This window comes from Pundamilia nyererei, unplaced genomic scaffold (assembly GCF_000239375.1).
Source record: "Pundamilia nyererei isolate P.nyererei 1_Seehausen unplaced genomic scaffold, PunNye1.0 scaffold00245, whole genome shotgun sequence".
NCBI classification, from domain to species: Eukaryota; Metazoa; Chordata; class Actinopteri; order Cichliformes; family Cichlidae; genus Pundamilia; species Pundamilia nyererei.
In genome coordinates, this window is record NW_005187646.1 from 628,217 (window position 1) to 640,939 (window position 12,723).

General features: G+C 40.6%; 2 protein-coding genes across 2 annotated transcripts in view; one reads left to right on the forward strand and one right to left on the reverse strand.

The window, feature by feature from the left end:
- Positions 1-12,723, reverse strand: part of LOC102215134 (sodium/potassium-transporting ATPase subunit alpha-1-like) — a 61,072-nt gene that overhangs the window by 36,957 nt on the left and 11,392 nt on the right. The gene's annotated exons all lie outside the window — the stretch shown is intronic.
- LOC102214848 (piggyBac transposable element-derived protein 3-like) lies at positions 2,384-4,003 on the forward strand. The gene is made up of 2 exons (XM_005749451.1): positions 2,384-2,766; positions 2,864-4,003. Exons 1-2 carry the CDS (start codon positions 2,437-2,439, stop codon positions 3,980-3,982), a joined length of 1,449 nt encoding a protein of 482 aa, XP_005749508.1. The 5' UTR covers positions 2,384-2,436; the 3' UTR covers positions 3,983-4,003.

A 12,723-nucleotide genomic window follows, 5' to 3' on the forward strand; every position in this document is an offset into this window, starting at 1 on the left:
ACACACACACACACACACACACACACACACACACACACACACACACACACACACACACACACACACACACACACACACACACACACACAGATATCCTCATCTCCACCTTCACATGCCTGTTCTGATAAACCACCAATCGAACTGGTCTGCAAAACTTTTGCAAAAATACTACTTAAAAAAAAAAAGCACAGTCTGATCTTGCATGTAAAGACATTCTGACATAGGCCAGTGTTGCCTAGCAACAAGGTCTCATGCATAATAGTTGAGGTGTACTGTCCGTAACTCTAGCATGGTTGTGCGAGTGAGATAAAGGGAAACAAAATAAAAATTCTGACTTTGTGAAGACAGCACGAGGTGTGCAGTGTTGGCGTGGTGAGCTGCATCAAAAAGCTTTAAATAAGAGACTGAAACAGTGTGCAAACTCCAGGTATCTGAACACAGAGTGGTTAAATCCAAGTTTGAGCTGGCATTTGCTGACCAGAAGTTTCTGTTCTTACAGCTCAGCTTCAGCACAGTAAACTTGAGGAATATCCTGACCTGACAGTACAGCAATTTTAGCAAGTAAGATGACAATTACCTCTGAGGTCGGTTTGCCCCAGAAGTGTTCACAGTTCAGGTTTTTACTCACTGTGAACTTTAGATGTAAAAGATAAGGCATACTGCTTCTGTAGCTACAGTTATGGGAAAAAGAAGGTTTCCATGGGACCCCCATGTTCACTGTTTAGTCCATTCCATGATTTAGTAGCTTGTAGAGCCACTTTTAGCAGCAGTAATGTGAATTCACTGTTTTCTGTATGTCTTTATCAGTCGCTCATATCATTGCAGAGGAATTCATTGAGGTTTGCAATAATTTTTTATGCACAGCTCTCTTAAGGTTGAACACCACAGCATTTCACTAAGGCTGAGGTCTGGATTTTGATTGGTTCATTACAACACCTTGATTATTTTCTTTTTCAGTCATTCTGCTATAGATTTGCTGCTGTGCCTTAGCTGTTAGGCTCACATTTGACTCTAGAATACTTTGGTATACAGAGGAGCTCGTGGTGACTCAAGGTGCTAAGGTCCCCTGGCTTTAAACAAGGCCTAATCATCATTCGTCCTCCACTGTGTTGGTATGTTATATTTGGGTTTCGCCATACATGGTGCTGTGCATTATGGCCAAACATTTCCACTTTAGTCTCATCTGTTCAAAGGACATTGTTTCCAAAGTCTTGTGGTTTGCTCAGATGCAGCTTTGCAAATTTAAGCTTTGCTGCCATTTCTTTCTTAGAGCAAGGAGGCTTTCTCCAATTCTTCCAAACAACCCATATTTATTCAGTCTTTTTCTAATTATACTGTTAAGCGCTTTAACATGCTAACTGAGTCTCAGATGTAGCTCTTGCATCTTTTGCAGTTTCTCTAAGAATTGCACAGTCTGATCATGGCCACCAAGTTTTGCACTTGTAAACAGTCTTTCTCGCTGTAGATTGATAGTCTTCAAATTTGGCCTTATAGCCAAACCCTTCCAAGATAGGCAGAAGCAATTGCTTTTCTAAGATCACAGATGATGTATTTTCACCTTGGAATTGTGTTAAACTTCTGCTTTTATAGCGGTGCTCACACTTGCACACATTACAGGGATGTATATATACTTTTTGCACATACGTTTAGTTCTGGAAAGAAAAACCAAACCAAGAATCCTTCAACCACATGAAATGTTGAGGATCAAACTTGTCCCCCATTCACAAAAACTGCACATGTGGAAAATCTGAAGAGTTACGGGTTTGCTGTACCTAGTTAGGCTTGCTAACCCTAGAATTACTGAGCCTTTTTATTCCTGGTGCAAGTCCCTACTACTAGATTTATTAAACCTGCATAAATTTGCGTAAATCCCCTGAACCTACCGGTAAGACCTCCTAGAATTACTGACTTTTTTATTTTCTGGTGGAAGTCCCGAGGTGTTAATCATCCCTGCTGAGAGTTTCACAGGTCATCAGCTTGATTCTCCTCCTGTTTTTGTTGTGCAAACCACCCATTATCTTTGAGGCCTGGAACATTTGCATTTGCTCTCTCAGAGTAGCTCAGATCCAAGGCAAGAGAAAAATCTGTGTTACAACCCTACAATGGAGCTGAAGGCCTCTAAGCAGGGTGCTAGGAGGTGTTAGGTTCAGGGAATTTACGCAAATTTGCGCAGGGTTAGTAAATGTAGTAGTACAGACTTACAGCAGGAAAAAAGGCTCAGTAATTCTAGTGCTAGCACCCCGCTGAGATTTTCACAGGCCTTCAGCTCTATTGTTCTCCTGCTTTTGTTGTGCAAAACACCCTCCCCCAACCAGGAGAGATTTGTGTATGTGTAGGAGTGGCATTGCTTGACTACAGCACAGTGCTGTGCATAAAAGCAGACCGGCCAGGAGGGAGAATCATTTCTTCTACGCATTTCTGAGAACACACATCAGGATGGCCTCCGTATCACTGCCCCGCAGGAAGAACCTCTCCGCGCAACAGGCTTGGGCCTTGCTTCAGGAAATGGACGAAGCAGATTCTGATGGAGGAGAGGTTTCATTTGTCCAGCAGGCCACTGATACCTCCTCAGAAGAATCTGAAAAGGAGACGGAACAAGAACCCAACATGCCTCCACGGAAGAGGCCCCGTGGTACTGGGAAGCCCTGTCTGAGCCACACGGCAAAAGACGGCAATTTGTGGGTAGAGGAGGACAATGGAATACCCAGTGCAGGAGCAAATCGCTCGTGCTTCACTGCACAAGCTGGACCCACAGAGTCTGCTAAGGTTTGTCACTGCCATAGTACATATGATATTTATATAAACCCATTTAGAGTGAGGTTCATGTAAATTTACCATTCTCTATTTGTTTATCTTCCGACAGCGTAAAATTACAAGTGTGCTCCAAAGCTTCCTTTGCCTGTTAGACGTGGGAATGCTGCACACCATCAGAGAGTGTACGGTACATCAAGCCCACAGAACAGAGCCGGACTGGAATTTGTCAGTTCATGAACTGATGGCATTCATTTCAATCCTGTTTGTAAGAGCAATCATGTGTCCCGTTGGTGCCATTGTGGATTGCTGGTCAGAAAGATTTCTGGTGCCAGTAATCAAAGAGACAATGCCCCGAGATAGATTCATTTCAATTATGCAACACCTTCGATTTGATGATAAGGACACGCGGGCAGAACGGGTGAAAACAGACAAATTTGCGGCGATCTCTGACATCTGGACACGCTTCAACGAGAACTGTGCTAAGAGTTTCACTCCAGGAGAACACATGACCATAGATGAACAGCTGTTCCCTACCAAGGTTCGTTGTCCATTCACACAGTATATCGCAACAAAGCCAGACAAATTTGGGATCAAGTTCTGGATGGCCACAGACTTGGACACCAAATATGTCTGCAGTGCATCTCCTTACTTGGGAAAGAACCCGAGTCGTCAGAAGGGAGAGAGGCTGGCAGAGAACGTGGTCATGAAACTGATGGAGCCGTTTTTGGATGATTGGAGAAACGTCACAACGGACAATTTCTTTACTTCACTGTCACTGTCGCACAGACTGCTGCAGCGCAGAACAACATTACTGGGCACGGTGAATAAAGTCCGGCGTGAACTTCCTCAACTTGCGCGGATGTATTCCATAAGAGCAGCAACACGCAGGTGGCCAGTAGCAGTTTTCTACAATATGCTGGACCTGGCGGCAGGGAATGCCTACATTTTGTACAAGGCATGTACAGGGTGGACAGGCAAAAGAAGATTGTTTCTGAGTCTTCTAGCTCAGGAACTTCGTTGCCGATTCATGCAGCACAAGGAAATATTAGCACAGGTTGCTGAAGCTGCTGCAGCTGCTGTGCCAGTGTCTGGAAAGACAACGCAGTGCCAGGTGCAAGAGAGCTGCAACAGGAATCGCAGCAGGTTTACCTGTGCAACATGTCAGAAATTCACCTGTGCCAAATGCAGGGATGATGAACACTGGGTCTGCAAACGCTGTAAAGTTTGAAACACTTTGAAATAAAACAGACTTGTGTACCCATATATTGTGAATGTGTGTCTTTTGTATCGATATGGCAGGAATTTCTGAAGGTTGTAACACAGAGGTTTGGCTTGGCTTGGATCTGAGCAACTCTGAGTGAGCAAATGCAAATGTGCCAGGCCTCAAAGATAATGGGTGGTTTGCACAACAAAAGCTGGAGGAGAAACGAGCTGACGATCTGTGAAACTCTCAGCAGGGGTGATTAACACCTCAGGACTTGCACCAGAAAATAAAAAAGCCAGTAATTCTAGTAGGTGTTGGGTTTAGGGAAGTTACGCAAATTTGCGCAGGTTTAGTAAATCTAGTGTTGCTAAGCTATAACTGGACAATCACTATACATCAGAGGTGTTTTAGAAATCAACTTGTTTTCAGTGTTTTTTTGTGATTTTTTTTTTTTTTTACAAATGTAATAACGAAAAAATATACAGACTGTAAGACATGAGATGGACTCGCATACTGAAGCTGATGTTTCTCCCTTCATTTACGTCTGGTAAATAAGCGCAAGAAGGGGAGGATTTGTGCTCAAGGGTCCCTCTGAGGCTGATCTTAACAAGGGGAGAGCAGATGGATTTCTTGGACACACGCATACACAGAGGAATTAAAATGGATTGACAACGTGAGCCTCAAGGGAACAATATGGACTTGGATGCAAAGTAAAATTATTTCAGATTTCAGTTTCTGCTGCAACTGAATTTCAGATTTCCACTTCACTTACTGCTCTGCTGGATCATTTCACAGGCCACACGTAAGAAACAGCATGGGCATGAATTTGAATTAGGACAGAGAACAAAAAAGCAGAATGCACATAATGCATGCACACACTGAGGAACGTGGATTTCTCTCTGGGCCCCCGGGGACTGGTCTTAGCCTCTTAATGATGTTAGAGCCAGAGAGCTGGATTTACTGTGGTGGGGAGGGCCGAGGAAGGACAGCCCACTACAACCAGACACACACACATACACACACTTCTGGTTATTCCACTTATCATTCTATCAATCATGCACATATTCGTGCACAAATTAGCATTCGGAGAGGAGCATGACACTGTACCACACTCCCAAAGGACGAGAGATTCCTGTTGGGGAACAGGTACGCACTCACCATGTGAGTAATGACACGGCAAGATGACAGGTGTAAATATGAAGCTAGACAATAGAGTCAGTACAATGAGTTTTCAGAGCAACTTTAAAGCAGTTTGAGTGTATCTGGGATTAGGGACATGATGGTGAGATTACAAAAGAACAAAATGTCACCAGCATCTGTCATCACACTGTTTAACTTTCTGTTCACTTTGTTTCTATTCCATCTACCAATGTGTGGATTTAAGGAAGTTAATCTATTACTAACTTATATAGTAAAGTTAATAAATCATTAACTCTGATTAAATAATCATCTGCTGTGCTTTAATCTTCTTTTATGTACCATGTGGTCAAACTTTTCGGCACAATCATGGGATTCATCTGAAGATTGAAACACATAGATCGATCCATTTGCTTGTGTGGTTATCGGAGTCATTCGCTAACATTGTATTTCTCTCACTTAATAACAGTGACTGTAACTGCTACCCACCCTTTTCTTCATTTCTGCCGCACTCTCGTTTCCCTGCTTCCTTGTAAAGATTTTTTTTCCTTTCCTTCCAGGTTGAAAGCTTTATTGGTTATTTTTGTTTTCTGAGCTCATTATTCTCAGGAAGGAAGTTGTGGGTCCTGCGGCGCATTGTGTGGAATTTCACCTTACACCTTTGTGTTTCTTTGTTGCCAGGCCTCCCCACCTTTAGTTTAAATATACTAACGTTAATTGGTAACTGAAACTCAGGTGTGGCATCCTCTGTGTATTTTGTGATCACTGAGATAAGCTGAGCCTTGATGATTTTTTTCCTTTTATATACCTTTATAGGTATATAATCCTTTTATATATATACCTTTTCAGCTACTCATTATCAACCAGTCACATTGGTGTGACACTGCTGTGACATTTAGCTAGGTCAAGACAACCTCCTGAAGTTTAGAATGGGAAGAAAGGTGATTTAAGTGACTTTGAACTTGGTATGGTTGTTGGTGTTGTTGGAGGGGCTGGTTTGAGAATTCAAACTTCTGGATCTGCTGGGATTTTCCCTCCCTCTAGAGCAGTGGTTCCCAAAGTGTGTGTGTTGGGGGGGGGGCTGATGGCAGGAGAGAGGGGCCAAACATCTGATAAGAATTTAGCAGTAACTGAGTAACTGAAACACCCACTTTTTACAACCAAGGATGCAGAAGAGCATCTCTGAATGCAGAACACATCCTGCCTTGAAGCAGATGGGCTATAAAACGAAACACCACAGACTACATTCCACACAGGCTCACCAAAACTGGAAAAAACAGACCGTAAAAATGATGCCTGGTCTGCTGCAGTTTTCAAGATGAAAAATTCTGCACCAACTGTGATGCTGTTATGTCAACATGGATCAAAGTCTCTGAGGAAGTTTTCCAGCACCTTGTTGAATCTGTGCCATGAAGATTTAAAGCAGCTCTGACAGTAGCGGTAGGAAAGTGTAGATATTAGAGTGGCTGATGAGAGTACGTCAATGTATTTTATCAGCCTCGAATATGAAAAAGAAGCTTATACATGTGACTGCAGTACTGTTCTAGAAAAAGGCAAATTTGTTGTGAGCTCATTCAGTCGATCAGGGCAGGATTTGCAGAAATTTTCAACCCTTTTTTATTATTACTGGCTCTTTGAGTTTAATGAGGAATAGATCCGTGTCACGCATTAATCTATACCGCATCAGAGTATCAGTTAAATACGATGAAAAAGTGAACTTGTTTTGAAATTATGTATTGATTTTTCCCTCCCTACTGTCTCTGCAGCCCTCCTCCCATCTGTCTGTCTGCCTGTCACTCTATCGCGTGCTCTTGTGAATGAAGCACTCACACACACACACGCACACAGCACAGCACAGCATGTTGCATGGTGTGGGCAGCTGACATTTCACTGCAAGCAATCTGCCAGTCAGAGTTGGATGTGCTCGCGTGATCGCACACTAATACACCAAATCATACACACACGAACATGCCAAATCTTCAGTGAATGAATGATGGAGTTTTTCGCCCAGTTTACTTGATCATACACATGTGTGTGCTTGATTCATGTTACGTAACGCTTCATTCCCTGCTCTGACTTTCTGCCATTTAGTTATCCATGTGTGCAATGAATCACCAGGCTGCTTCACTTTAATGTAGCGAGCACGTGCAAGGGGTTACGTAACAATCTACTGTAATCTCATGTAAACATATAAAAAAGGCCACCTCATTCATATATTAATAATAACCTGAGAAAAATAATGGCAAAAATAGAGACAGCTGACAACTAAATCAATTCAAGTAGAAAAATACTGACTTATGCGTCATCAGGTATGAATAAAGTATCAAATGTTAAGTACTAGTGCAGAAGGTTTATAGATGCACAGAGGAGGGTTTAGGGATCTGTTTATAGTGTATGATGAGATTTAAATTATGTAAAATGTAAGATTAAGGCATGTAAACATCATGCGAGATATTAAAAAGATTATTATAACTATTTTGTCTATTTATTTTATGTGATGTCTTTTGTTCTGTTCTCCAATTATTTTTGTGAATTTTATCCCTAGCGTTGAACAACTTTTTTGCTTTTTTTTTTTTCACAGTCAAACACCAAACACAGAGCTGCACTTATATAATACCGGACTAGCAGGGAATTCTGTTGTAGGCTATATGTAAAAACAGATTAACGTATACAGTTCTTTTGTTAGTATTCAGTGCAGCTAAATGCTGCATGAAAAAATAAACTGCTGTTTACTGAGCTATGCTGCACTTGTCAAAAATAATGAAGTCAGAGTTTAACATAAAATAAACACAAAGATAGAATGAAGCTTTTAATAGAAAGTAATTTGAATGGAGAAAGAGAGGAGAGTAGATGCAAATGTTACGTGTCTATTTTTGCACATGGTTAATGAAATGCATTCCAGTTTCATTAAAGACTGAAAGCATATTTCTATCTATAAATTGTTAATTGTTGAGTCTGTTTTGCAATGGCAATTTTTATTAAATGTAAACTCAATGTGCTTCACACTGAAGAAAAAAACATAAAAACCTGTGCAGGTTTATAAATACATTTCTGAATAAATAAAGCATCAGATTAGATTGCATGAAAATAAATGTTAAAATTTGTAAAAATATTCTTTTTAAGAAAATATTATTGTAATTTTAGAGAAAGAAAAAACAGCATTACAGTGCTAACATGGCTAAATTCAACAGCACAATAATTGCATAACAATGTCCCCTGATGAAGCACAACATCAGCAATCCAAACCAGAGATCACGTTACTGCATCTACCCAGCGAAACAACTGCTCTTTTAAAATGCTAACCGCTTAGCCCCTGCTATACGCCGCTTTCAAGTCACATTGCAAATACTCAGAGGGAGTACGCATGAATGAGCTTAAACTAGAGCACGAACTAATCCTGTATACTTATCATTACTGTAAAACTTAAAAGAAGGATTTTGTGCCTGTCATTATTTAATCTACTTCTTTTGGAACTGTGGGCTTAAGATATTTAATGTAGCTTAGCAAAGGTTCAATCAGGAAGAGTACTTCATTCAGCCTCCCTTATGACTTCATTCATCACTGTGTCACAGCCACACCTCTCTCTCCATTCATAGTTTCAAATGTAAGAAAACATTTTCAGGTTTATTTCATCGAATCAAACAAAGGGAAAGTCAGTTTAAAGTAAACCATGACAGGCAATAATTATTCTGCCTTTGCATTTAGATCTAAGGTTTCTCTGAGAACATGAAGTACATTAAACTCCCTGAATGACTCGTGCAGTGGAGATAAGTATGCAGGAGGCTCATCACCAACAGCTGCTGTTTATAATTTTTAAGAGGGGGTGAGATCAGAGGACAAGATGTCCTCACACATGCTATAATTAGCTTTGTGGGTGTGTTTCTTCCTCGCAGTGACAAAATTTAGGTGTGCATTTACAATTCGGAAATTGTCATAATTACACGAAGAAAACAGGATGTTTGTGAAAGTCTAAAAAGAGCGAAAGCTGCTGCCGGAGGAGAAAATCACCGACATGTGCTGTTTTTCGACCAGGAAGGCTTGAACTAATTTGGGGCTGTGACCGTGTCGGTGTGTGTGTGTCTGCACATGACAGGTGTAGAGGTTACCATGGCAATCAGACAGCAAGACTGACGAAAAATGTTTATGGAAGTAGTGTGATGGCAGCGGAAAACTATCACCAGTTCCTATCTGCTATCTCACACACGCTGTGGAAACATGGAAACGGTGGATGATACTTTATTTCTTGTCAGTGCATTTTTTTCTGCTGAATCGACACTTTCAGTTAGATTGCATCAGTTTACCTCATCATGCGTGTGTGTGTGTGTTTTCCCTGAAGGGTTGTTAAGAGCAAATATGCCATGTGTGGTTTTGGCACCCAGTGTGTGTATGTGTATATGGTTGCACACCATTGCCTAGAGGCAGCCAGAGTTCTGCCATCATTATCTCTCCTCGCTGGGAAGTTTTTGGAGAAGTGGGCCAACTTTGATGAAACGGTGCACAAGACAAGTAGCAAGAAAGTTTGAAATCAAAAGACTAGAAAAGAAAATGTAAGCAATGTACTAGTTGTTGTTTTTTTTAAAGACAACTAGCGACCGTTATGTAATTCCAATTGTGCATTTTCACTGCAGAAAAAAGACCAAAACTCTTCATTTGTTCTACTAACAGAAAACATCCAGACTCTGTCTTCCTGCCACTGCAAGTGCAGGCACAGATTTCTTTTGTAAGGTTTGCAGGTAAGGCTAAAACTTCATCTGATGGCAGAAATCCCAGATCTCAATCTGAAACACCAGTAGCAAATCAATTGTTCTTTGGCTTGGTGTACCAAGGCCATCTATGCACTGACAGATATTTGAGATATCCCTCTAGCAAACACAGGATTGGGTGAAAAACAGCATCACATTTCTTGGTATTCTGATAAAAGACTGGACTACTTTAGTTATCATAGTAATTAGGTCCCCTATGAAATGTTTCATTTAAAAAAAAAAAAAACACTCCCTACCAGTCTACTCACTCTTTGTCATCAACACAGTGCTGGTACAGAGCCACTTGTTATTTGAAGAACCAGCCCACATTTTAACAGGTTTAGCAGCTGATTTTTACATAGCACCGTTTGCAGAGGTTGGGTCATTTCCATGGGAATAATATCATAATGGACAGAATCTGTGGGCAGCATCTTCCAATTATTTATAAGTTTCTTGCAGTAGGACTCTGGGATGGGACGCACTCTCTAAGTCTTTACACTTCTGCACTCAAAGACTGAGTCATATCACATTTGTCTCGCTTCTACTAGTACCTACTCGGCTCTGCTTGACCCGACTTGGTTTTTAGGATTTTACATTAGGTAGTAGAACCTGGTACCAGGTACTTTTTTAGTACCTGCTCGGCCTGGGTTCAAAGCAATCTGAATCAACCTGAAAATGTGATGTCAGCAGACTGCATGCCCCCAATTAGCCTGTCAGTGGTGTCACTCTTTGAGTCATGAGAGTGACTCCTTAACAACAATCATATGCACAATTTCTGAAACCTGGCAACATGGTTCCTGAGTCTGACAAGATGTCATAGACCGAGCAGTAGGTATGCAGCCACCTCAACGTCCTCCATTGTTGTGTTTGTGGCATACAAACAAGTCTTAGCCATGTTGCTATAACGACCCCGTGCACATTGAAGCTGTGTCCAGATTCATAGGCTGTATCCTCCTGAGGACCAAGCCTTTGTGGCCTACGTGGGCCGGGTCCTCCGAAGGCTGGGTAGGCTGGAATTGAGCGGCTGTGGTGAAATTGGACAGTCTTGCCTTCAGATTTGCATCACCACCTGTCTCAGTGGAGTTTCATAAACTCAGCTGTCTGCTCCTTGCTATCTAAAATATAACAGGACACTGGCGTAAATTCTCGATCACACTTCTGTTTAATCAGTTTTCCATTCGACGTTTATTCAGCTGTAATCTCAGCCAAACCGATTAACTCATGAACAAATAAAACACTGAAAAAAGCCAAACAATAACATTTTTAAGTTATCTAAGTGACTTATATATCATGTTTAATCTGAGTAATGGGGGCTTTGAAAACGATGTGCCGGGAGTTTGCCGTTCTCAGCAGCTCTAGTGACCCTCAAGCTCCCGGCTAGCTATTGAGCTGCTGGATAACAGACGTCTCTGAAAATGTCGTAGCACTTTTACAAATATGTGATGTCTTGATAAACCGAGCAGATATTTAAAGTTTACACAGCTACATTCTCGCCTGAAAATGTCTTAAAAGTTTATTTTGTGACCCAGAAAAAGTAATAAGATTAATATTAAAACAAAGTAACTGTCGCTATTGTTGGAATTGGCTGGGCCGTGTTCTGGGATATGGTGAGCCACGAAGGATATACCTGACCCATCCTTCAAATCTGGTGAAATGAAAGATGCATTTGTTGGCCGCATTTGAAGGAGTCTACGAATTTGGACAGCCTTCGTCGCGTTGCTGTGATGTAATCGGCCTACAAATGCTGCCTCAGGAGGATAAAAAGGCGGATGGCTGAAGTGAAGCGGCTGAAGAGTAAACCTTTAAAAGTAAGCACTGAATATTATGTCACATATTTATGTGCAAATGTTTAATAATGAAGAACATTAAAACATTACTGTCGGCCACATGTCGGCAAAGTTATGTGACATTAGTGATGTGAGTACTCTCAGCATCAACTTGGTTTTAAAATCTTTACTTTATAATATACACAGTTCAATAGCTGACCTTACTGAGAATGTGATGATTTTATTGATAATATCCACAAACAGAACAGGCTGAAAGTCAGTGATGCTGCCATGTTTGTTTCAGTTCTATGAAGCTTTGAGTATTTTGGATTAGTAGTACTGCTGTGTTTGTTGCATCATATTGCTCTAATTGTTTATATGCTTTATATATTCTGAGGTAAGTTGATCTATAGTGTTACATCATATTCTATAAGGATGTTATGTGTTTGTATACTTTCTGCCCAGTTTGACCCATTTAGCAGAAGTCAGCCTGTTTAAGGCTCTTATATCTGTTTTGTATGACTTGGTATGATTTTCTCACCCAATAAAGGAATATTTAATATATAAGTCTACTCTTCATTCTATCAGAAACAGTTTTCACAGCTCGTACATTTTGTTTTTACACATATATGTAAGCATTGAGCCAAATTTAGTAATGCCAACATATTAAAATAACAATATTTGTCTCTTATACATAATATACACTATACAATATATATATATACTATATATACACTGTCAAAGATACTTGTCTTTGAGTGAAGATTTAAGGTGATAGGAAATTTAAATAACTCCAAATTGAATCTTTACTGAAGCTCAGTATTTGACACCTCTTCAAAATAAAACAGGAAACATAATGAGACGCAGGCATGAAACACATGAAGGACAAGGGAGACTTAAACACAGGGGTTGAAGACACACGGGGAATCACAATGAACTATAATAGCAACCTAGGCATAATTAAAAAACATAAACATCAATATATATATATATATATATATACAGTGGGCAAAAAAGTATTTAGTCAGCCACCGATTGTGCAAGTCCCCCCACTTAAAATGATGACAGAGGTCAGTAATTTGCACCAGAGGTACACTTCAACTGTGAGAGACAGAATGTG